Raw genomic sequence first — 27,195 nt, forward strand, 5'->3', positions numbered from 1 at the left:
GAAGTGGTTAGAATTCTTTTTTTTTTCCTGTGGAGTAACCTGCACATAAATCTGAATTGTGGCATAGAGATGTGTTTTCAAATGTGGGCGACAACATTGGTAGAGTTGGTGCAATGTTTCCCTCATCCTTACTAACTTCAACCTTTACCTTCTCTACGATAAATCCATGGACCTGCAAAGTTCTGATGCAATTTGACAGGCTTGAAAAAAGATGTCCTTGCTGTGGAGTACTGTGTCAGCCTGCTGAGGGCTGACTGACAATTCAACGTCTCCAGGGCCTCATTAGATCCCGTTTCCCCCTGGGTGTGTGTGCATGTAACTGTATTCAGCAGAAGGCAACTTAAGGTAGAGTGCATCAATGAGAATTGCATCGACAGTTACAGTTTGCTTGCTAGCATAACTACATGTTTGCATCACTCCATGGGTGACTATTTACCCCCAGGCAAACATATCTTTGTTTTCATGGCCTATAGTATGCTATGACCCCAATAGAAGGCGTTCTATCTTAAGACTACACAAAATATCCATTTTAATTTTAATATATAATTTTTCATGCTGCCATCTTGTATATTCATGAACTAAAATTATAACCACGTCAAGGAAGGAAAGAGAGAGATTTTCAGAAGAAATTGCAGGTCAGGGGCATGATAGACAGGCATGCCCCTGCAGGTGAACCTGCAATTATTCAGGGCCTATATGAATGATTAACAATGTAAATCAAATATCAAAACAAGTTGACACTGAGAAATGATTAAAGCACGCATTTTAAATTGATGAATAGGGATACGGTATCACATTCGCTTATGTGCTAAATCGCCGCCACCGGAGACATTGAGCCAGACCCCTGTTGTTCACAGTTCACAGTGTTGCAGCACAGTGAGACATAACACACACGCGGCAAAAACACAAATCTAAGATGAGATTCTTTATTCCAACACAATGTGGTTGTTGAAATGCACATTATCATAAAAGGAAAACGAATGGCAATCTTTATACGTCTCTGTTTTAATGAGAGCGACAAATGGTTGAAACAGGTCGGTTGAGATCTTCATTTACATGACAATAGCTTTTTTCAGCCTGAAAACGCAATCATTCGAAAACAGGTCGAGTGGATGCTTTTTGACACACCTTACCTAAAATCTGAAAATAGTCTGTGAAAATGGTGAAGAGCCATGCTAAGTGTACAGTCTGGGACTGTGCAAATATATCACAACCAAAACAACTGCGGTGGACCACGCTGCTCCTGTGGCTTCAACACCAACGCCCACCTATTTACCAACAAAGGGCATTCAAAGGACAGTTTTTGGATAAACCAAGAAGAATAGGTTATCGGTGAGCATGTGCAATGTTTCTTTACAAAGTGCCGTTGCCAAATACCGGCCTGCCATGCATGATCAATGTTTTCCGGCATTCATACTGTAGGTGCCTGCATGTGAACGGGGATCATTTTTGCAGTCACCTTTACGTTAAAGTTTTTTTTTTTTGAATGGTCAATTTTTTGTTATTTAAACTGCCATAGAATGGCACATTCAAGCCAATAAGAATACAAAAACAAAAAAACTTCACAAAGCAATGTATTTGTGTTTGTTAGTCTATTCATTTCAGAAATTAAGAGGCTACTTTCTGTTGCATGAAGGTCAATGTTAGACATTGAATACAATGCAGATAGAGCAAAGACTCGACCATTTGTACACGTGCGAAAGGTTTCCAACAAATAAATTGCATGAATAAAATTGTGGAGGATTCCTTTTTTTTGTCTGTTGTTTGTTAGATAGCAAATGTCGTCACTCAAAGACAAATTCCGCAGTTTGATCCGTACCAATTTAATAAGTTCCTCAAGGTTCGCAGAAATTGGTTATGTAATTTAGATTAGGTAATCTCTCTGTTAACTAAACAACCAGAAATCAATGGTGCTTAAAATATATGTTAGCCTTTGGACTTGTGAGGAGTAAATAAAAGAAAATATTCGTGATACAACACTTTGACTGGTTATTCACAGTAGCGGAAACTCTGGTCATCAAACCAGCTGCAATGGAGGGGGAGGGTTGTTGGGAAAATTGTATTGAAAATGTAGCGGTCAAAGTAATTAACATTTTAGCTGCGGTCTATGCCTCCCTCATATTCACCCAAATATCCTCTTCTCCCGTCTGAAAATGTCTTTTTCGAATGGGCTTGATTTTAACGGCGAGATGATGAGGGGTCAGGAGAGATTTGAACAGGGACAATCTTCGCCCCGGGGCAGATCGACCGGTGGCCAGAAAATGTATTCACAGGATGTTGTCCTAGCATCTGCCTTCCTTTGAAGTTGCTCACTCTGCTCTTGCATGTCATACATGAGCGGTTCATTCTCCTCCCGTACTTTGACAAGTGTGAAAAGGCCGCAAATACTGATCTGTGTTCCACTTGGTATTTGTGGTTCTCCAAGTGTGTGTGTGCGTCTGTGTGTGTGTGTGTGTGTGTGTGTGTGCATGTGTGCATGCGTGCGTGTGTGTGTGCGTTTATGCTGTCATGTTAGTGAAAGAAAGCAGCAGAGCGAGGAGAGAAAAAGGGGGGGGGGGAGGGTTAAGATGACGTGAGCCAATCTGCACTTCCTCAGAGAATTCAAGGTCATCCTTCATGTTTTGCCAACCGTCGGCCAGTCACGTTCCAATCAAAGTGGTGCTTTAATTCAGCCGTAATTTCCATCTCATCATGTTTTCACCTCGGTCTCGCTAGAGGAGTTCTCTTCTGATCTGCTTCCGCGCATCCAACATGTCTTGCCAGGTCGAAGCCAGTGGGAAAAGCTCTCTAATGATACTTGTATATTGTATGTGGAGTACAGTTATACAGTTCACCTCCATGAACGATCATTGTCAGTGTGATGGTGCTCCAGTCATAGTTGACTTATTCTAACACATTACTGAACACCAATAGGTGTAATTTACATCTAGACAAATGATAATGACGTTTTAATATTTGTCGTTCCCACATGCTGATTGCACAGTAGTTACAGCAGCACGGAAAAAAAAAAATCAAACATGCCACTTTTTTCAGTGTGCCTTTTTGGAAAATGTTTCCCTCTCATTATTTGTTTGCCACTACTTTGAATGAAATAACAATAACTCCGAGACTGTGCATGTTTACTTTAACGTTCATGGCCACAACATTAGGTACAACTGTATATATGAATAAAATCATCATACTGTATTTCTGGCTTACAAAGCTCATGACTAATGCCCTTGGTTAGTCAGTGGTTTAAGTGGGTGTCGATAATGAAGCGACTATTAAATAATAATGAATCAATAGTGATTTCTCCCCACAAATCAGTGAAAAAAATATATCAATGACCAAGAAAGATGTTACTGTTTTTTTTTAACTATTCAGAATATGATTTAGTCATTGTAACAGTGTAAGTGTGTACATATTTTCCAAAAGTCCCACATTAGAATAGTTTCTAAAAATGAAACAATGGATTGCCTTGTATTTCAAAGCGGAATCAGTGTTTTTTATGAATGAGTCGCTGATGGCATAGGTCCACTCACCTGATTTGTGTTGTGTGTCTTTCACACAAAATAATCTCGGCTCCATCCATCTCCTCCCACCCTCAACAAGATAAGTGGTATCAAAAATAGATGGATGGACTTACATAATTTCACAATGGTAACCAAAAGCACCGTATCGAAATAAACAGTGTTGCTGTGAGTGAGTGTATGATATACTGTATTGTAAAAATTGTTTTAAAAAAAAGGCTCCATCTGTCTTCTCAAGCAAGTTTTTCCTCTTATGTGACTGAGCTACGCATTTTGAAACATGCAAGACAATGACATTACGTTTCACAAATCCCAAAGCAATGATATATACAGTTGACTCCAATTGAGATGAAATTGCATTTGACCTTATTTGATGTGGCATAAAACGATGCGAAATCTATTACCGGTAATTGTCTTTTGAGTGTAGATATGCTCTGACACCCATGTGATGCCCATGAATTTATTTCTTTCTCTGTAGCCTGCTACATGCTTCTGTTCCCTTCTCAACTGCTGTTTCAATGCCAGTATTGATCCAATTCATACTGCCACATCAGAGGATATGGGTGTAGTTCAGCTTCCCATAGTTGGCGTTATGTTGAGGCTGAATCATCAACGCATGTTTTGTGGAAATACCTTTTCCTCATTTGCTTTGTCGCATCAATCAATTCAAGACAATGAAAAAGGATTTTAAATAACCAGTCCTACAATTACTAAGCCCTTCACGAGTGAACATAAAATAGTAACTCATTTTCAATGAAAAGCGATATTCATTGACCCAGCGATGCCATTGAAGTTCACTTCCTCAGTCATTGCGTTACATCTTTCTGGGAGTGGCTTGTGCAGTCGTGAATCCTGAACACACACACACAAAAAAAAGAAGAACCTCATATCCGTTCTAATCCATAGATAGGTCCCCTTTCCTGACTGGTATGGGCGTAAATGCCATTTAAGATTGTGTGAGGTTATGATTAAATGACAGTTTTTACTGCCTGTGGGGTGTAACTGAAACACTAAACAGTGCAGAGGGGGAGGAAATAAAAGAGTGAGTTGCAAAGTTTTACTCCCGCTTTTCTCCTTCTTTCTGGTGTAGTGTTGCATTCACAGGATACCTTTTCCAGATGGGTCTTAACTTCAAGACAAGGGAGCTTTTTCCCTCCGTTGAACAGTCAGCGGAAAGTAAAGATATGGATCGTGTGGAGTTTCTTACAATTCAGTCCCAGTTGCAGTTCCCAAATGTGTGAACGACCACAGTTTTGCTGAACTTTATCCTGCGTGTTTTTAGAAACCTCCAGCAGACAATATATTATTGCCTCAATAAAGTCATGTGGAAATCCTTCGTTAGCAAAAGCCACTTGGTATTTATTAATGCAAGGGTATAAAATGTGAAGGGAAAGAAGACATCAAAAATGTGGCTGTAGTTGCCAAGTAGGGCTTATTCAGACTCTTGACTGAAACACATGCTCATGTTTTCCAGTATTGTAAAGGATGCTTTAAAGGAGTATTATTTTCTGACGACTTCAAAGCTGACCAAGAGCACTCTAGTTTCGGAGCGTACACTGGCTTCAAAGTGTACTACATTTTCCAAATGGACAGGAAAAGGCCTTCACTGGTGAGGTGATGCCATTGTGGTGTGGTGTGAGTTTTCACAGAAAAATGATATCTCTAAACATTGGCTTGCTTTCACCTTCATTTCAATTACTACACAATTTCAATTACTGCACAATTCATTCAATGCGTGAATTATTTTCTGCTGTCTTTGGAAATATATATTTTTATGGTCAAAGTGGAAAAATAGCTCAGCCAACACTATAAAAGGGTACCTCTGTGACCACTATTACACACCCACGGCAATTAAAGCCCCATAATTGACCCACACGTAGTGTGAGTCAGACTCTCTCCAGATGCTGCATTCAAGTTTTGTGCTTTGCAGGTTTTTATTGAATTCATTTATCCTTTGCAAGGTCACAGTCTTCAAGCGTCTGTGTTTTCTCAGCTGAGGATGCAGTGCTTCACATCCTCGGAAGACTGGAAATTCTTTCCCGTGATGTAAACCAAGCAGAAGTGTTAGCCTGTTGACTTCATTGAGTTAGCCCTGCCAGATTTTTATAAGCGTTGTGCAAATGAAATGGTTTGCATTACATGTGAACTATACGTTCCACAGAGCCATGCACGGCTGTAGACAGCTGGAAGTAACTTGAACCCCCCTCGGTCACTTATCACCACTGGCATCCCTGCCATTTCCCATAGCCATCTTCAGGCCAGAAGAATCCAGACATTGTTTGCGTCTCTGTGGGCCCTGTGTTAAACTCGGGCTCATTGATTGTTGCCCATATTAAGGGAGATTGTAGATATGTTTTGGTGTATATATTCTTGCCTTATGTCAGGGGGAGGGTTGAAGGGCTAAAGTTGATGCATTCACAGAGGGTGCCTGCACCTGCACTGTATGTCAGCAGAAGGTTCTGGAGCAGACACTTAAGTAGAGTGGTGGTGGCTTTCACTGCACCGGATTCCAGGAAGCTCCTTATTTTTGAAAGGCAACAATGACCATGCACTCTTCAGGCTCTTTGGCTTTGGCACCTGGTCCGTGTGGCCATGAGATTATCCTCTGACTGCGTCACCTACATTTGAGCTTATTGGGCTTCTCAATGTTCTCCTGTTTTCCTCCTCTCAGGTTTCCAGGATGCTTTTTGACTGTCTGTTTTACACATAGAGACAGGATCCCCTATGGGGGTTGTTAGGAGGAGGTTATAGGAGGGGGGCGGGGGCCAGCGGGGTCAGGGAGAAACTGTCTGTCTATTTCCTTTCTCTGGCCTTGGGAAACTTTCTACCACAAGTCTTTAGCATATTTTTAGCTTGCTTGCTGTTTGTGTCTGTGAAGCCACAGATGATAAAATTATTTCAAGTTCACTGGGACTTTTTGTTTTTCACACGAATTACATATTATTAGGGTTTTGGGCTCCCTTCTACAGTTCAGTCTTGTCCTGTGTACAGACTGTCTGCACAATGTAAAGTATAGCGCCTGGAAGCCATCTATTTTTTTATGTGCTCTTGCAAAAAAACACTTCTAGAACTGCTACACAAACCTCCACTTTCTCATCTTCTAACTGCAGGTTTCAGTGTGTGTGTGTGTGTGGGGGGGGGGGGGGGGGAGTATGTACAGTCACCGGTATGTCCATGTTCTGAAGAGTTTTTGAGGAAGACGCTGTCTATATAGGACCATTGTTTGTGTTGAATATTTCAAATATCAAATTAAGATAATTAAAAACTGTGAGAACCGATGCATTTAAAATATAGAGTTTGTCATTTGGTGATTTTGAAAACAAAAATACTCAAAAATTCTCATGCCTGAGAATCGTTAATTATGAAGTTTATCCACCATTTCCAGGAAAAATATGCCATCCACCATCAGACATCAAATTAAACGTGACATACACAAACATGTGAACAATTTTTTTCGGTAAGTTTGAGCACAATCATCAAACCAGCCCATTCAGTGGTATAGCAGCGTTGTTGATCTGCTGTTGTGTGTACTGCGCATTCATATAACATTTACTGTAAATCGAGTTAAAGATGCTACGACCTGTCACGTTCCGTATTTGACAGCAGGGGGCAGGTGTTCTCGCTTGCCACCTGCACACCTGCCACCCATTTATCGGTGATTGCACCTGCTATATTTAGGCGCTCCGGCAGTCGACTCACTGCCGGAGTATTCCACGCCGTGCCATTGCTATTGCCTATTCCTTCTCGGTTAAACACTGCCTTAAAGACTATTGATAATTGTTGCGTTCCGAGACATCCTCTCGTGTGTAATTATAGTATTTTGCCTAAACTTTCTCCTTGCCGTTTTTTCGCAAGCATTTTCTGTTGCCTCGTTATAATGATTTAATGGTTCTCTTTTTGACCATCGTTTTCTGTTGCCTTGTTATAATTATTTCCGGGTTCTCTTTTTGACCGGCGTTTTCTGTTATCCGTTTGTACGGGGGTTTTGTGTTGTAATAAATATCATTTTCGTGACAAAGTTACTTTCTATGTCTGCTATTTCGGTGATCCACTTATCCCCAGTTTGTTGCGCACGAAGCGATTACTCTGTCGCTTCGAGCTCAACGTGACACGGCCCAGATAATGTTGGTCCAAGACACGTCTTACCTGATGAGCCACATTTCTTTGTGTTATCTCAAGGTGCACAAACACTGCGCTTGCTCTCGTTAACGTCTCGAGTGAATGATGAGCCGTTCATGAAATAGCTGCAGTATGTCTTTGGAATAAATATTCCATATTGAAAGTGCAGATCAAGCTTCCTGCTTGAGCTGTCAACACCTTTGCTTACGTCAAGCTTAGTCTTCGGCTTCGGGCAACAGTCACTATTTGTGTTTGTCTTGCTGTGTTTGCTGTTTGACTCAAGTATTTGTGCTCCGGCATCACACAAGCACGTGCGGCGAGTTCAGTGCGCCAAATTTAGATATAACAAAAAGATGTGAGGATCAAGGGAGACAATACATTTTTCCCAATGTCAAAATGTATTTGATTGGAAGGGCAGATGGACAGATTAGAACAAGGCATGTCAAGTGTTTTAGTCGGGCCCACCTATCTGTGATACACAACTGTGCAGCTGCGCGGTGGAAAAAACAAACAGCATCTTGCAGCTGGGCTCCTATAATACAGCGAATGGGGAATTTTAATCTTTTTTTTTCCTTTGGCACTGGTCAGATGTATTCGCTCATAAAGAATGGAAACCCACCCCACCATATGAGAAGGACTGAGAGGCAAAAGTGCAACACAACTTATGCCAACAGTCATTCTTGCTGACTTAGAAACACTCCTGGAGACCAAGTCCTGCACAAAGCAAAGACGAGATGACTAGTCAGTCCAAATGATGTGACATGACTGCTGGAAATGTGTGTCTCACATGCAAGTCCCGGAACCAACCCCTTTTGCTTCACTCTCCTGATATCATTCACAGAAACCCTTTTATTGCAACACGTGTCTCTCCGACATTGAAAGGTTCCAGGGAGGCTCCAAGCAGTTCCAGCTGTCACGTCCCTCAGCCCCCATATCCTAACCTGATATGACAGGGCAAGACAAGGTGAGGGTCAGGCCTGCAGGATGATTCATGACATGTAACTCAAACTACAAGCATTATGATCACAACCTGTGGTTGAAAACTGAAGACTGCTGTGAAATGCCCCTACTGTCTCTCATGTTACGCTGACTATCATCTCATTTTACGTTAGACATAAGTCCTCTCAAATACAAGGCAATAACAATGGAAATCCACAACAATGGAGCGGTAGCCGTATAAGTGTAACCGCTTGCACTGCTCAAGTAGGTACTGTACTTACCGTAAGTAAAATGTTCCTTTTTTTAACCTGTGTTATTTCTGCAACCTTCTGGAGCTTTGTCATAATTATAATATTCAAATTCTACTTCGACACACTTCCATAAAACTAATAGAAGATCAAAATTTTTTCCCCCCGTTTTGTTACTTTAGGCATATCCGGCTAAGAAAATATACTCGTTATCATAATCAAATATTGTCTGAATAAATAATAACTGGGTATGCTGCTGCTATTTACATTTACAGAGGTAAATATACTGCTAACATTACAGTTATGATTGTTGTACTTTGGAGATTATTTTTTTTTCTGCTCAATGGGATGTAGTTGCCATGTCCCGCTGAGCGGGGGGCAAAAGTATTTTGCACAGTATTTTACACGTGTACAGAACTGGGCGAAAGGCCAGCTCTTTAATCCCCCCCGGAACATCAGAACAACAAACAGCAATGATGATTCAGACGTTAACAATGACATTAATTCTTGTTCCACTGTGTTTTTGTTTTAGAGAGTTGGCTTCTGGAATGTAACATTGTTGTAAATTTGTTGTTTTGCACTCCTTGTATAGGCTTCGCCTTGACTCTCGTGAATGGGAGGTGTAATTCTGTGACAGTAACAATTTTATGAACAAAGGTAATATTACAAGACAAAAATAGTAATATTATGAAAACAGAGTCTCAATAATAAACACATTTTAACAAATTTCAATGCGTGCAATGAAATACTCAATGTTTCCTGCACATTAGAATGAACAGTTTCATTTTATGGTACAAATGTGTGTGTGATTGTTCTTTGTTCTTTTATGATTTCAGCCTTTCACATTTCAATTTTGTTATTATTTTCTTCATAATTTCACTTCCTTTTTCACGATAGCTCTAACCCCTCCTCACAGTTTTCTGAGTGCATTCTGAGAGAAGGCGAAATAATTGTGTGTGTTACTTGTAGTTGCAATAAAAAGTAGGTGAATCCTTTGGAATTACCACAAATGTACATATATATGCATACATTGGTCATGAAGTGTGATCTGATCATCTAAGTCACAATCGGCAAAAATCCTGCTTGAACTAATAGCATACACTTTTTGAGATCCCAACGTGGTTAGTCTAACGCAAAGTGCAGTATAATGCAAATTGCAGTGTGCGCATGGGTGGAGTTTTCTGTCTTTTGACATTTTGATTGATGGGCAGAGTTAGAAATGGGTGTTTGCGCTGTTGTGGAACTGACCACACCCAACTTGATTTGCAGTCCATCGAAGCGGCTCCTCAATCCCTTTAAATTCTGCGCAGGAAAGGCGCCCAGTTTTCATTGTGGAAGCGTAACGGACTCGTGGGTTCCATGAGGAGATTGAAGCACACAAAGAACGTTCATAAGGAACTTCAAGAAGATCTCCACCTGGTTGATCCTTCTTGGGCTTCTGTAGTGGCAGTTCAGACCTCCACAACAGAGAAAAAAATGTTTTCTTATCATTCATCTTTTCAAAATTGTCCCCGTTCAATAACATTTTAGGATGTCTGGTGTGAACCAATCTCTTGACCACAGCTTCTCTGCCAGGTTGAGATTAAGACTGAAACCTTTCACTAGTTAATTTACTTCTGCCTTGGGTCATCCTGTTGTATCACACAGCTTCAGTTCATCTTAAGTTCCTATGCAAAATATCTTGATGAACTTTGGAATGTATTTTTCCATTAATAGCAATTCATCCAGACCCTGAGCTGGCAAAGCAGTCTCAACCGATGAAGCCCTCTCCAATGGCCTTCACAGTTAAAAATGTGTTCACTTTGGTTTCATCTGTCCACATAATGGTTTGCTAGTGGCGCTGTGGAACAATCAGAGGCTTGTTTTAAGAAGTCAAACCTGTAGCAATGTTTTTTGGGACGGTCGTGGCTTGCAAATCTGTGTCTTCCCATTACATGTACTCTTGTTAATTGTTCAACTTTTTATGAAGTTGTGAACAGTGAGGTTGACATGATTTTGGATATGTGACGTGAGTTCTGTAAGTCTTCAGTCGAGACGCTCAAATTCTTCTTCCCTTCATTGAGCATTCTGCTCTGTGCCCTTGCATTCATTCTTACCATTTTTACCTTCCCCCATCTTTGTACAATTGAACAATTCTCAATTTTATTTCTTCTGAGAACTGTTTTGTGCAAGGCATGGTTGGCACTGGCCAATGCTTTTTTTTTCACAGAAGCAAATTCAAATCTTGTGTGTACAAGCTTAACCAACACTTACAATCTCATCAGATTTGTGAGACTCTAGGTTGGTGGACTCTGATTAGCACAAGAAGTGATGAGCCAAGGCGTTGACATAATTTTTCCACCCTGCACTACCAATGTTTTCATGGTGTGGGCAATAAAAACATCCAAACATATAATTGCTTGTGTGGTATTAGTTGAAGCAGAGTCTTTCTCTATTGTGAGTTGTGATGATCTCCTTTATGACCAATATCTGCAGAAATCCAACTTCCATTCCAAAGGCTTCACAATGGTTTTCTTAAAACGATGCATTTTTGTATGCGGTATCCGCATTGTTAAAGCAGCAAACCTACTTGTGTCCTAAAACATTTGCACATTTCCAAATGAGAACGTGAACTCCAACAGTATGAAGATTGTTGGATTGTTATGTTATGTTTTTTTTTTTGTTGTTTTTTTGCAGTGGAGAGTAAAAGGATGATGATATAAGGGTGATGCGGCAAACATCTGGGATATCATTCAATTCTCAAGCTTGGCCCTGTAAAAAAGATAAATGTCTCTTTGTGAATTTCTGGAGGAACGCATCTCTTCTTATCCAACTCCTCCAGCACCTGGAAGCCTAAAACAGGCTGCAGGCCCTAAACTGGCCTGCCCTACATTATGATCTTATTCTTACACTCAATCTCACAGCTTATAGCAAATAGTGGCACACAACCCAAGTTAGTGTGGCCAATTTGAAAGCCGCAACAGTTTCCATTGCAGTATCAAGATGTCTCTGTTCGTCATGCTTCAAAATAGTACTTACAGTATATGCCTCTTTTGAGCTATCTTGTTAAAAGGGTCATTGCAAGCGTCAGTGTGTTTGAGCTCCGTCTGTGGTTTTGTGTGGAAAGGACTGTACAATACAATCACTCCTTTCTTGGATGTTCTTAACTGTTTTAATGACATGGTTACCATCGGTTTGCTGGTTGGATTGAGTTTCCCATATTTGGATTGTTTTTAGACATAAGTCTTCCTCAGGTAAAAAAATAAAAATCATTTAAGTCAGTTGGGATGTTCAATGTCACAAAGTTTGTACAGTATTCTTCTGTTTGTACTTCAGTGAACTCTTGATAGGGACTGGAATTTTGCTGTGATATGAGGGAAAAGAATGATGTCATTTTCATGTTTTGTTGAATAAGAGATATGTATGGGTAGTTGGGAAGGGGGACTCATCACTCCTCCGTCCAACCTCTTACCTCCCCTTTTGGGCCTTTAGGAGCATCCTGTGAACTCTGACCTTTTGGACAATAGAGGCCAGGACGTTTCCCAGTGAGCGGCGATGGAGCCAACAACAGGAACATGAGGGGTGCTCATGGGAAACAAACTGTTTATTGTGCGGCAGGATGGGCAGCCGACCCCCCCCCCTCTTGTCCAAGTTGCTTACTCACACACACACACACACACACACACACACACACACACACACACACACACACACACACACACACACACACAACTCTACTGCACACTAGCAGATACACTTCTGAATTGTCACAGCTTGTTAAGTTATTTATTATGACCATTTATAAACTACACACTAATTTCCCATATCTCGGGGGGGGGGGGATTGTGCCCTTCTGTGTTTTGTTTAAATAAAAATCGCTGTAAATTTGGCGAAATTTAAACCAAAATCTAAACATATTTTTGGGAGAAGGTTGACAGGGTGTTTTTATGAAATCTTAGCAATTCTAGTAAAATTGGGGCGACACAGGATAATTGGTTAGCACGTCGGCCTCACAGTACAGAGGTGCAGGCTTCCAGTGTGGAGTTTGCATGCTCTCCCCCGTGCTTGAGTGAGTTTTTTCCAGGTACTGCAGTTTCCTCACACATTCCAAAATCATGCATGGCAGCCTGATTGAACGCTCCAAATTGTCCCTAGGTGTGAGTATGAGCGCGAATGGTTGTTCATTTCTCTGTACCCTGCTATTGGCTGGCAACCGGTTCAGGGTGTCCCCCGCCTACTGCCCGAAGACAGCTGGAACAGGCTCTGGCCCCCTGAAACCCTAGTGAGGATAAAGCGGTTCGGAAAAGGGATGGATGAGCGTGTGTATACTGCAATACAGTATATTTATTTTTCATTCATCCTTTCATTCATCTTCCTAACCGCTTGATCCTCACTAGGGTCGCGGGGGGTGCTGGAGCCTATCCCAGCTGTCTCCGGGCAGTAGGCGGGGGACACCCTGAATCGGTTGCCAGCCAATCGCAGGGCACACAGAGACGAACAACCATTCGCACTCACACTCACACCTAGGGACAATTTAGAGTGTTCAATCAGCCTGCCATGCATATTTTTGGAATGTGGGAGGAAACCGGAGCACCCGGAGAAAACCCACGCAGGCTCGGGGAGAACATGCAAACTCCACACAGGGAGGCCGGAGCTGAAATCGAACCCGGTACCTCTGCACTGTGAAGCCGACGTGCTAACCACTGGACTACCGGGCCGCCATATTTATTTTTTTCTTCTCAAATTCAACTTCTATGATACATGTAACAAAAAAAGACACAATAAAGACAAAGAAATACCAAAACACATTTCCATAATTATTCCTTTGTTACAATTGAGGTCTTGTGTGGTACACTTAGGCCTCGCATGGATTGCTGACATCTGCATAACCTCTTTTAAAACTCACTTGATGCAGAGTTATATTTTTGTGCAACCTCAGGGTAGTTAGACTATCGAACTTTCAGTGCTTGATTTTCATTGGCATTTTGTATTGGCACGTGTTAAAAAATGTTTAGACTTTTATGTACAGTATGAACACAGTCCACTGCGTTTTTCATAGGCCTGAGCAAAGACCCACTTTTCTGATTTTTCGCTTTCCCACACTGTCTGCACTTCATTCATTGCAAATGGTAAGTTCATATTTAGGGACACTTTTTGTTTAAATAACATTGCCATGCTATTCGTTGGTGCCGCTAAAGCCAGACTGTTACAAAGGAAATCCCTCCTTTGTCTGCCAAGGAAACTCGCCTCGCGAGGAAAACCTGAAATTGACATCAGAAAAACCAACAGCTGGAACATATTTGATCCTAGATGATAACCAGTAAATGTGTTAGTCAACACTATATCGAGCGCTGGTGGCGAGACTCTGGGGATTACTCATTGCATGAACTGCACAGTTCGACATTTCAAAAAGCCATCAATCAGTGTGCAGTGAGACACTTGGGATTGGTCTGAGAGTGCTTCACCGCAAAGGAATACTGCTTCCTTATGATGATATGTTTGGTTTGTCTGGTTTCCAAATGATGTACATCTGATAAGAGAGGACCAGTGGCAATGGAACTGGTTCACGAAGAATTTCAATTCCTAAAAAAAAATTGCAGTGTAAATGACATTGGAAATCATATCTGTTAACAGGAGAGAATGATAAGTTGTTTAATTTTGATTGAAGAATGGGAAAAAAATACCTTACTAGAGTTTGAAACTAATTACGTTCTCCTTAGTCAGTATTTCCTCCATAACTGAAGTGTATTTCAAAAGTAAATCATCTTACATTCCTCCAAAGGCTAAAATTACCACAATGATTCCAGTGTTAAATTATGAGAGGCACACTCCCTCTCCACAAATTGTTTTTGGCTGATTGTTACCTCATGTGCTTGAATGTGCAAAATAGACAAGAGATTGTGAAATTTACTTCGGGTTACTGTGCTGATTATTGTCCTCACTTTAAATCTTTCACATTCAAAATTGGGATGCATTGTAATGTGCCATGCTATTCATACATGCGTGCATTGTGAACTCATGGTGTGTAACAAACATAATTTGTGAGGCCATCTTTTAACGTAGCCACACACAAACAAAGGATTTTTTTCCCATTACAATTACCAAATAAGTTCAATCCCTAAAACAAAGTGAAATGTTAAGGATTGATATTGAGATGTTTCAGGGTCAAGGGGCACCTTAACACTGACAAGCAAAATCAAATCACAGCGAAGGAAATGAGCCATGAAACACAGACTGCTTCACACATAATGACCTTTTTTCCTCTTGTTTAGCTCAATAATTATTTGATTGTGCAGAGTGCTGACTTCACTGTAAACATGAGTGCTACTTGCACATATAGCCTGAGTGTATAATCAAATCAAGACCATTGATACAAGGAGTGAACAAATATCTCTTAGTGTGTGACAACAATAGATCTTTGTTCTGAGGGAGAACCCTCAGAAAGCTGATACACTGACCCAAGGTAGGACACCTCAGGGGACTGTGAGCCCAGCTTGTGCTCAGAATTAATTGGTTCTGCTTTTATTGGATAATTTGGCCATTAACAAGACCAATCTAAGTTAATTAGGAAAATGACAAACTATGTGCCTTGTCATTGCAGCCATGGGAAAAGAGCCATTGAGAGAAGAATACACTCTGGCTCAGAGGTGGAGCATAAATGCCACAAAAAAAGTGAAAAGCTTTCTGTTTTACTATTGAACGAGTATGATTCATGAGACCAAAACGATGCGTCGCTGAGGTCTGCTGAGTCCATTGGCTCACATTACAACACTACAGGCTATTGCCATCATGAGACGGGGCGGCTGAGCTCTCGCCCCCACCCATATCACCCTGGTCCTGACACATTCACACCTTCCCTCATACATCAGTTTAGAACTTGGGCCACCAGTCATGTAACTGAACACTGAAGTTCTAGCTGTAAGTGGGAATTTCCCAGTACGGGACAGTGATATTTTGCCTTTTGGAAACAAATACATATCTTATTTATTACTGACTATTTATAAAGTTGCATTTACCTTATGCCTTGAAGTGCCTCATGAGTGTCAACTACAAATTACAAACATGTGGGTTTAAGTATATGGAAGCAAGTAAAGCAATATTTACTTTATAGAGTTACCAGAAGGCACTATTGAGGTTGGTTGACAACGTGAACCAAGGCTTGGCATAAACAGCACGTGTCTGAAAGCCTGATAAACATTTGTTCTAAAGCTTCCAACAGAAGGCCCCTGGTGCTAAGGAGCCAAAGTGCTACCTCTGCAGCCTGCTGAATCTGATTACAGCAAGGCCTCGGGACAGGCAGGTCATTCAGAGCAGGGAGATGAGCAAACAATAAGATATTATCTGAAGGAATCTTCAGTTTTCCAAAGGAAAATGGTTTCGCTCAGTGTCACACTGACGATAGGATCCTCAACCTGACACTGAATCAGCCATTTAAGAAGAATGAACACTGCAGCCCATTCATGCATGCTCACTAAAATAATGAGAGGTCCTTTTTCACCCTTGTTTAACACATATAAAGGAAGGTTCATGGGTCTTTGCAAAAACAAGGCTGTGCAGAAACCAGTGCATGCAGCTGACTCAGAGAAAAATGACTTTACAATGACAGCATGTGGAATTAGCAACCCTATAGCCTTTGTGTTTCTTTCTGCATGCATTTAAGTTAAAAAAAACATATATATATCTATATAGATATATCTATATAGATAGATATGCCGCTTCATAGTTGTGTTCATCGTGTGGTCATTCTGACATCAAATGAGATTCATTATGACAACGTGCATTCTTGGGGCCCTGGTGTGACTCGTTTGTTCTTCTCAAATAGTGACATCTTGTGGTTACTTGGCCACACTCGTTATTTCGATGTTACATTTTACAGCCAGTGGCCCTTTCAAACACACCACCCGCTCGAGATGCTATGCATTTAACCAATGATAATAAGCACAATTCTGCTATTTTGGAGGATTTGGGAGAACAGTACCTCAGTCACTTCCAATAACCCTAATCCTCTGAATAACCGGACTTGTTTTGTCATTAATTTTTTATGTCATATTCATATTTATATATATTCTGTGCACAATCAAAAATTCGATGTCGTGATCCACAAATTTCAATTTGATCGAAAAACTGATTGAAAATAATCAAGCCGAGAGGCAAAGTCAAGTCTCGCGATGTTTCCCCAATACTCTTGCGCCTGCCTGCAAGGGGGCGAGAATGCGTTCGCAGGGGTACTAGCAAACACCTCGTCAATTTTAGGACTAGCAACAGAAAGAAAATACGTTTTTTTATCACCTCATGTTTGGTGCTTACGTTGCTCCAGAAAGCAAAACACCAAAGTCGTTGTAGGCCAGAGGTGATTGCCCGCATCCTGTTGTAAGGTGTAATTTTGTAATTACGCCACCACCGAATATACATTGTATATGTTCATATCTAACGGTTAGCTGACAGGCTACCCAGCACAGCCATTGGGGCAATGGCGTTGAAAAGAATTCAGAAGGTGAGTGTTTTTCAACCCTCCACGAGCTAGTTGTGTCATACTTGGCAACTGTGTGTTTCATGATGGACCCCTTTCGCGTAAGATGACGAACCGGTCGCCGCGGTATCCTGAAGCTCATCTCTTCCTTTTTAACGCTATTCGGCTTGAAGACAAAGACCAGCTAACCTAAAGTTAACCGGGGTTTCCCGCGTATGTGCGTTGCCAAAGTAACGCCGGCTGAGAAGAACAACCCCGTATTAAGATAATGTCTTTGTTGTGTGCGCGCGAGCGTGTGTTTTTATTTTTTATTTTTTAGAGCAGATAAGAGTATTCGGGAGTCCGCTGACGATGTCTTATCTAAACGTAATCGTCCCACACGGCGTCACCGGATCGCATCGGCTCACGTAATTGTGTGGTTTATACATTTATTTAGAACGTGTGCAGGATATGACTTCTGTTTAGTTACTTCTGGGCAGTTGATATTGTCAAAGCGGGTTTTAGGGTTAAGACAAGTTGTGTGTTTGAATGACAGCTGCGAGCTGGTTGCCGAAATTGAACCCTGGTGTCGCTGTTTCCATATTTGGGCTGGCAAATGGGGCAGCGCGATTGGCCAAGGTGTGTGTATATTTTTATACTGCTGGATAGTTTTTGAATAGTGTTAGAGATGGCAGGCATACAACGAAATGCTGAAATGCCATCTTGTGTAAGTGTTGGGTGTTCATTTTGTCTTGTCTAAACCAAGTTATGTAAGTTGCCTTATTACAAGTTAAAGTAAATGAAGATATTGTGTTATTACTGCTAGTAATAGCATGAGTCATCATTAGCTCCAACCATTTAATCTAATGTGATGTATTATGAATCATCTGTATTTACAATGATACCAATGGGTGTATTTTCACCATCAGTGGTGCACTAAAGATGCTTTAGTTTCCAAAACGGTGTTCCTCTCACAGCTAAATCAGTTAACCAAAATATAAAAATCTTAATGTTGTTTATTTCTACACCAGTGCAACCAACAATCTTCATACCTCTCTGGAAGTGTCTTTATAAAAGCAGAATTTGCTGATTTAGCTTTGTATTGGATCACATTAGCTTGCGCAGGTGTACATAATATCGTGGCTGCCGCGAGTTTGTGTCAGCTGTCAAAGTCCTGAGACAAAATCGCATTTACTCCTATCTTGAATCGTCCGGCTTTCCATTTTATCTGCTGCTGTACGTTGTTGACCAACAGTTGTTCTGTGGGTATAGACAACAACAACTAGTTATGTTTCACACACAGTTATTGAATTATTTGTATCTTTACAGCAACCCGTGATCATAGCAATGTGTGTTATGACTGCTTTTAAAAGTCATTCTTGGCTAAAAAAATTGGTTTCAGCCCAAAGACAAGTCAAACCATTTTGCATGTGGCGTTATTGTATGAATTATTCATGTGACTGTTCTTTTATCAGGAATGTAGCTGTCAAATCATTTATAAAGTGGTTATACCAATTGAACATGAATATATTGGTGTCATTATTGTCTAATTGTTTGCCATTAGGAGCTGTCTGACTTGCAGAGGGACCCACCTGCTCAGTGCTCTGCTGGACCAGTTGGAGATGATTGTAAGAGTTCCGTTAATAGCATGTTGTTTTTCTATTGTGTGTATTGTACAGTATGCAGTAAATTCTCCTCTATTGCGGGGATTACATTCCAGAACACCCCCGCAATATGGAAAATCTGTGATGTAAAAATACAATCTTGGTATGTTATAACATATATCTTTATGACACAATTTTTTTAAGGGTATGTTAAAAACATATTTGCAGTAATATGTTTGATGCGGCCCCACTCGTTTAAACTTGTTATTCTACTTCTCTGTTTGTGGAATATGAAATAAGTAGCAAAATCCACCAGTTTTTATCTATCGCAGGGCACGGCCATTTTGTCACTTGCTGTCAACTGAAAATGACATCACAGTTGCTCAGGGCTCAAATAATTTCCAGTCACAGCAAGGGATGTGTATTGATACGATTTTGTCAAGACTATTATTCTTAACGATACTGCTTGTTATTCCTATCGGTACTTTTTTTGTTTCGGAAAACACCATCAAAATATTTGAACTCATATTAAAAAAAAAAATCAAAATATTTGAACTCATCACTTTTTAAAAAATAAATCTGCAACTACAATTACATTCATGTCAAATAAAAAAAATGCATAAATAATTTGGACAAATCACTACTATACTGTTAAACATTTTATAAACAATTATGATCTCTAAATGAAAAGTTGTGCCGAGTAACAAGACTGGAACATGCAGTTGGGCTGCAAAAAGCACTTCTGTGAGGCAGATGCACATTTTTGATTGCTTGTGTTCAAGGGGAAACCCTGACATTTTAATGATTGATTGCACTTGTGACAACGTGCATTGAGCAGCGACGTTGCGACATCATCCCCCTTCCCGCTCCAGTCTACATGCGTTATCGCTCAAACCGAGAATCACCCAACTTTCACGTTAGTGTAACGGTTGCATTGACTGTAAATCAATTAGTCATGCCTTGAATGAAACGCTCAACTGCAATGTTTGTAGCAAGTAGCAACAGAGCTAATGTAAATTAACCAGCTTGGGTTGTGTGAGTGTACCCGGTACGTTGTTGACAGCGCCACTTTAAAGCCTGAGTAGGTCGGGCTAGGATCCCACTCATCAAAGTAACAGAAAAACGACGGCATGCTGGAAGTTAAGTAAGACTATGTATTATGTCGTAAAATGATTACACAGCGCAATATTTGCAAAGAAAGGAGTCACGGGTGCCTCACGCTCATGGAAAAGCGTTCAGGCGAAATGGCTCACCTTCAATTGTGAACATATATCGTGACCAAACATATTCATAATTTTATTGTTCGTTAGAAACAATATCAGAGAGATAGAAGTTGCAAAGTAACAGTCATGGAGCATAATCAATCAAAAATGAATGAGTAATTCCTCTAAGACTGTTAACAGAATCATTAAGAGTGGAGTATACTGTTTCTTGTACATTATTGTACAAACACATCATTAATCAGAGTGACGTGTTTAGACTAGTTGGGCCGCATAGATACCCAAACTTTTTGGATCGAAGATCTACTTTTCGATCAACTAACCTCCCGGGATCTACCCTTACCGGCGCGCGCATGCGCACAAACACACACACACACACACACACACACACACACACACACACACACACACACGCCATGATGAGAAACAGCCTGAAACAGAGGCATGCCACACACTTTAGCAGCCTGTTAACTATCGTAGCTCACACGTACCGTTTTAACGTGCTTCCCTGGGCCCTCCTAGATTCCTATTCTTTGCTCGTGCCCTCAGTGAATTGTACAAGAAGCAAACTCTGAATGAGAATCATAACGATAAAAGTTTTAGCGCAACAGCTCTGATCACAAGCTGCAATTGCAAACTGCTGAGCGCTAACAACTTCCGGTGACGTAATCACGCGCCACGGTAAATTTAAGATTTACCTGCTTTATTTTATTTTTTTAAAAAATAGTGAAAATGAAACTGATAAGATGATTAGGGTGCAGTGTATATTAACACAAAAATATATTACTAACATGTACAAAGACACACAAATGGTTGTTTTTTTTTTTTTTTCTTCTCAACACTCCTCGGATCTACTTGGGACCTGTCTTAGATCTACCGGTAGATCAGGATCTACCTAATGGGCACCCCTGGCATAGAACATATTAATGTCAAGAACATTTTTGACTTGACTTCCCCTTTAAACACATTTAAAATTACCGGTATACAAATACATTTAAACATGTATAATATCATTAGGCGAGAACAAGATTGATGAATAACACAAAATGTTGTATAAAAAAACAAAACTGTGCACTCAAACCAGCAAAGATGGCAACAAAGATGATGATGAAGCAGCCATTATAACAGTGTTTCCTTTTCAATGCCGAAATATGCCCTTTGTGTAAAAAAAAGAAATCGATCATAACAAACTTCTTGTGTGTGGAAATTGAACATTGAAAATGTTCCTCTGGCATGAGCATTGCAGTACAACATGGTCACAGCCCTTACAGTTGTTGTTTTTTTTTTTTTGGTGGGGGGTTATGAACATGTTTAAAGGCAGTTGCTGGTTGCCTGTGTATCTTTTGTATACCTGTGTGGCTCCATCAATGCTGTTTTGAAACTGCAGTCACAACCCGTGTCAGTATCCCCCTCAGATAACACATTATGTCACCAATACAGACAGCATGGGAAACGTGGAAGTGATCAGCAAGCGAGCAGAGCGCCATGTGTCGACTGACAGAACACAACAGTCAATCAGCGGCTGATAAAACGATAGTGGCACCCCGATTGGCCGAATCGGTCCATACGTGGAATTTAAATTCAAACCAATGGCATAAAATGCCGGCAAATTAATGAAAAATAATGATGCTAAAATAAACATGAAAAAATGAACTGTGAACAGGGAACCAGTTCTGCTGTACTTCAAACAGGTACATCTGGAAAAACTGAGATGATCATGAAAATGTTCAATATTATTATTCCCCTCATTTGCGAAAGTGAAAATTATATTTTATACACAGAGTGGAATAGCTCAACCTTTTAAATCTGGCAAGTTATATTATTTTGGTTTACAGGTAATTCAAAAAATTCAGTGTCTCAGAAAATGTGAGTGTTAAAGATGATGACGACAAAAGGATATTTTAAATAAAATGTCATGCTTCTGAAAATTGTGTAAATTTCTCTGCACTCAGTACTTTGCTGGGTCTACTTTTGACTGGAATACTGCATCAGCCAGTAGCGCTGCTCAGTGTGTGTAATGGAAGTCCATGTTGCTTCCATAGAAGCATTCAGGTCAAGATCTACATTTTTGGGTTTGGTTCCTCTCATCTTCTTCAGTTTCCGACAGAGTCTGAATGGGATTTAGCTTAGGTGAGTTTGCTGTCCAATCAAGCACACTGACCATCCTGATCATTGAACCAGCTGCTGGTATATTTGGCAAATGCCAAGTCTGGCAAGAAAATTAAATAAGCTTCTCTATAAAGATTGTCAGCAGAGTGAAGCATCATTTGCTCGAAACCTTCGTCGGATTAGATTGCTGCTTTGACTGTCCGCTTTGGAAAACACACTGGACCAACACCGGCTGATGACAAAAGACCTGAAATCATCACTTACACTGGAAACTTGACACTGGACCTCAAGTAATGTGGGTTCTGTGCCTTTCCACTCTTCCACCAGAATGTGGGACCCCGATTTCCAAATGCTATACAAAATTTACTTACATCTGAGAAGAGGATTTTGGACTTCTGAACAACAGTCCAGTTCTTTTTCTCCACAGCCCAGGTAAGACACTTCCGAGATTGTTGCCGGTCCACGAGTGGCTTGACATTTCTAGCTCATGGCGAGGAATTGTCTGACACCAACCTCAGTATGTCTTTGTGGACTCCCCCAAATTCTTGAATAGATTTTGCTTGACAAACCTCACAAGGCTTTGGTTATCCGTTTGTCTGGTGCAACTTTTCTTTCCATGTTTTCCTTCCACTCACCTTTCAATGAATATGCTTCTTGGATACAGCACTGTATGAAAAACCAGTTTCTTTTGGTACGAGCTTTTGTGCCCTCAATGACTGTCCTCTGGACTTCTGTCAAGTCAGCAGTCTTCCTCATGATCGTGTAGCCTGCTGACCCAGACAGGCTATTTAAAGGCTTGGGAAAACTTCACAGGTGTTTAGTGGTAATTAGTTGCTTCGGGTGTGACACTATGACTCTCCAATCGCGTACTTTTTCATGATATTCAAACTCTCTGAGACACTATAATCTCTAATCCCTAATCAGCAATTTGCAAGTAACAGTCTTTAAATGTTCCACTCTGTGTATAATGAATATATATCTTATATGGGTTTCACTTTCTGAAATGAATGGCAAAAAATATTTCACTTTTTCATGATGAACCATACCTCTACTACAATATATTGTGCATTCATCCATTAGGGGCTTTGATCCAAATCCACATGAATTTGTTAATTAAATTCCTTGGGATGTCAGATGCAATGTTATTGTTTTGTCTTTTTCAGTGTTTCATTGGCAGGCAACGATAATGGGTCCAGTAAGTATGTCTCTTCTATAGTTTCATTTGAAATGTGTTACACAAGCACTAAGTGCTTCTGTCTGTATGCCACTAGAGTGACAGCCCTTATCAGAATGGAGTGTTTTTCCTTACCATCCACTTCCCTACAGATTACCCATTCAAACCACCAAAAGTGAGTAACTATCTGACATCAGTGTCACGGAATACGGACACTTAAGTTGTTTCTATTTTATTTGACTTTCACAATTATTGGGACTGACAACTTTCCTGCTAAATTTCAGGTTGCATTTACAACAAAAATTTACCACCCTAATATTAACAGCAATGGAAGTATTTGTCTGGATATACTGAGATCACAGTGGTCACCTGCACTAACAGTATCCAAAGGTAAGTGGCAATAAGCTTGACCGACAGTAGTTGCCCGTCTGGCGGCAACTGCGTATGTCACTTTCAATTTTTTTTTCAGACCAAAAAAAAAAAATGTTGATCCATGTTTCACAGCTAGTTCTGTATGTTGAATATGTATATTCAAATGTTTTAATAGGTCATTGTGCATAAATGATTGATTATTGGGCCATTTCAAATTTTGAAAATAAATAACAGGATCTTAAAAAGAACTCTAAAATGTATAGGGAGCCAGTGAAGGGATGCCAGAGTAGGAGCTATGTGCTGCCTCTTACGAGTACCAGTCAAGAGGTGAGCAACATCATTCTGGACCAACTGGAGACGCTTAATGACTCCAAAGTAAAATGCATCACAGTTAACAAGCTGGGATGTGACGAAGGCATGAATTACTGTTTCAAAGTGCTCTTGAGAAAGGATGGGCTTTCCTTTAGCCAGTTCGGTCAATTATTACCCCCCTCCCCCCATCCCCAAAAAATAAAAAAAAGCTTATCTGCGTATAACATACGCTTGGATCTGTCATTTGGTGCAGTGTATTTCAGACACACCATAAACGACAACACACAAAATGATTAAATCATCGCTCCCTTAAACTATCTACAGAGAACTTTTATAGCATTTAACCTTTATGGCTAGTAACCATCTTGTTCAACCTGCATTACTTTTGCTACATACACTTGACAGTCTAGCTGTAACATACTCCACTTGTTTCCATATTTATAGCAGATTGTATTGTATTGTATTTTGAATAGAATATCAACGTGTGAACCCTGTCAACTCAATGGAGCCTTTTGCGTTGTCAAGGCCCTTACTTGGCCATACGTATGAATTCAGGATATTTTCTAATTTTAATGACAATATGCTTTGGGAAAATGTCCTTTGTGGAGTTGGTTCAGTTTTCAGCTACAATAACTTGCACTTTCTGGGAAGACTTTTGACAAGATTTTGGAGTGTACCTATGGGCTTTTTTAAAGTACTCTAACCTTGATAATTTTAAAAAAACTGTTGGCTTCTTAAAACTTTGATTGTACTTGTATAATTTCCACAGTATTATTGTCAATCTGCTCCCTTCTTTGTGACCCAAATCCCGATGACCCTTTGGTGCCAGAGATCGCTCATACGTACAAGGCTGACAGGGAAAAGTAAGTGCACAAATGCATTAGCCAGCTGACATTCAAAATCGATTGAAAGTGGACTGAAGAGACTGTTTGGGTTTTGCAGGTACAACAAATTAGCAAGAGAATGGACCCAGAAGTATGCAATGTGAGGTTGCCAGCGAGACGGAACTCCAAAAGGAGAACAAAAGAAACATGTTTGATTGTAACTGGAGGCATAGTGAAAACAACATGAGACAACAGGCAACCTTTTGGACAAGGCGGCAATATCCCGATGTGCTGAGTTTATCCGATGCACTGTCCTTGATGCATTTATGGATCTCAGCAGGACCTGAAGGGCTCCTGGAAGCACTCGCTTAGCGAAAAACAGACACTACTCACAGCCCAAACGCCATACTCCAGACTTTAAATTGTTATCCGTGCTATTGTTCTAGCTGCCATCTTTGTTGCTTTACATATACATCTTTCATTGTCATGTTGTTTTACTTTGTTGGGTTATGAAAACCATCACCTTGATTTTGGGGGATGCTGCCTCTGTCCCACCGGATGTCCTCTTCTCTTACTGCATTTCCATGGATATCGTGGCCTTTCTGTGTTCGGCCAACGTGCAATTGAGACAGAATGTTCCCAGTTCAACACAATAATGGTGCGGTGCCATTACCAGCAGCTGATCAAATGGCACACACAAACACTACCCCAAGACAATGTGAAAGTATAACAAAATCAAGACCGATCAGATATATTCCTTTGCTTTTGGAATCGCAGCATGTAGCGTTAATGGCACTGGAGCTTTATCTGCCCTTCTGCAGCCCACAACACACACACACACACACACACACACGTAGGTCAGATGGCAATTGGATTTTTCTCACATTTTGTCATTGCTTACATACAGATATCTTGTATAAGAATGCATTTATGATGTGTCTGACAAACTTTACTGTTAGAAGACTTTGCTGGTATCATCATGGCTACTCCTCGGCATGTAGCGAAGCTATGTGTTACCTCCTCAGTACAGTTACTCAGGTATCAAACCCAATCATCAGCCTTTGGAATAAGCAGCAAAACTTGGTGAGAAAAATGCTTGAGGCCCATATTGTAGGGTGTACTATTTACATCCATAAAACAAAACAATTGCTGAAAGACAGAACTGCTCATCTGCCCTGATGTTTGTTTTATATAAGTATTCATTTTGTTGGGGAGGAGTCTCCTTTTACGCTTTATATTTGTTTTATGAACAAAGCTCGGATGTGAACAACTTCATCACGCTTATGCTACTGAAGTAGAACTATAGTAATGCTTTTTCAGGGTAAATTAATCTGAAATTGTCATCTTTCTTTTTTTGTTTACATTTCAGGTGATGTAAAGCTGCAGTACTCCATGCTCATAATCACGATTACACAAGTATATTTTGGGGTAAACAACCTCAGGTGACCAGTTTGTCTGGTTTCCACTTTTGTTTAGTATTATTAAAACATTTATTTTTAGCCTTCTATTGTCATTTCATCTGGTGCGATCATGTTTGGAATGTGTCATAATAATGTTAGTTTGAATTTAATACAATGTGACTGTTTGATAAACTAGTTAGTGTGTGCTATTTTTTCCATGTACTGATGCTGCCAATATAAAGGGAAATTATTTAATTGCAGAAAGTGGAAGAAACACATCTGAAATGGTCCACAGCAAAGCATGAACATTAGTACTTTCAATGCTAGGTTTTAGACCGCATCTTAGATTTCTAAATTCATTGTTGTTGTAGGAAAAATGTCTGAATCAGTATATATTATAAGGTTTTGAAAAGCTACACTGAATGAAGTAAATGTCTTTTTATGTTTAGACTGTGTACAATGTTTATTTGGCTTTTTTTTCCCCCATACTCCAACTGAATGAATGCAGCCTCAATCCATCGTGACTGATCTTACCATTGACTCTTGTGCTCAAAAGTTTGTATAGGCAGCTTGGCATGCTTTGCACTCTAGAGAACCTTCTCTCAGCCACTTGCCAGATATCAGGGATTTTGTTATAATTCATCTGCCTAATACATTTGATGAAACGTTTAGCCTTAACCCTCATTTTGTATATACAGTACAGGAAAAAACAAATCTTACTGTAAGTGTCAAATGCCTAAACTAGATGTCATGGCTCGTTCATTTCCTTAGAATTGTTTTTTTTCTCTATATCCAGGGCTGGCTTTCATGCATTTAAAATTTTGAAATTGTGCTTGAACTGTAACATTGAGCAACCACATATCTTCACTTTGTCCATCCATGCAAGCTAACTGTTGACATTGTCATTAAACATTAATAAAAGCAATGGCTTTACTGT

At 40.2% G+C, this 27,195-nt stretch overlaps 1 protein-coding gene across 4 annotated transcripts; it reads left to right on the forward strand.

The window, feature by feature from the left end:
- Positions 1–16,976: 16,976 nt before the first annotated feature.
- On the forward strand, positions 16,977–27,183 carry ube2d4 (ubiquitin-conjugating enzyme E2D 4 (putative)). Of its 4 annotated transcripts, XM_052068768.1 has the most exons (8): positions 16,978–17,288; positions 18,808–18,871; positions 22,504–22,608; positions 23,340–23,371; positions 23,448–23,525; positions 23,635–23,740; positions 24,804–24,897; positions 24,977–27,183. In XM_052068768.1, the coding sequence occupies exons 4-8, from the start codon at positions 23,363–23,365 to the stop codon at positions 25,020–25,022; spliced, it is 333 nt and encodes a 110-aa protein (XP_051924728.1). In that variant the 5' UTR covers positions 16,978–17,288; positions 18,808–18,871; positions 22,504–22,608; positions 23,340–23,362; the 3' UTR covers positions 25,023–27,183. The 4 variants fall into 4 exon arrangements, with proteins under 4 accessions (XP_051924727.1, XP_051924728.1, XP_051924724.1 ...); XM_052068767.1 differs by lacking the exon at positions 22,504–22,608 and having other exon boundaries at positions 16,977–17,288; XM_052068764.1 differs by lacking the exons at positions 16,978–17,288; positions 22,504–22,608 and adding an exon at positions 17,698–17,882.
- Positions 27,184–27,195: the final 12 nt, after the last annotated feature.

The sequence above is a fragment of the Hippocampus zosterae genome, chromosome 6 (genome assembly GCF_025434085.1).
Source record: "Hippocampus zosterae strain Florida chromosome 6, ASM2543408v3, whole genome shotgun sequence".
In the NCBI taxonomy this organism is placed as follows: domain Eukaryota; kingdom Metazoa; phylum Chordata; class Actinopteri; order Syngnathiformes; family Syngnathidae; genus Hippocampus; species Hippocampus zosterae.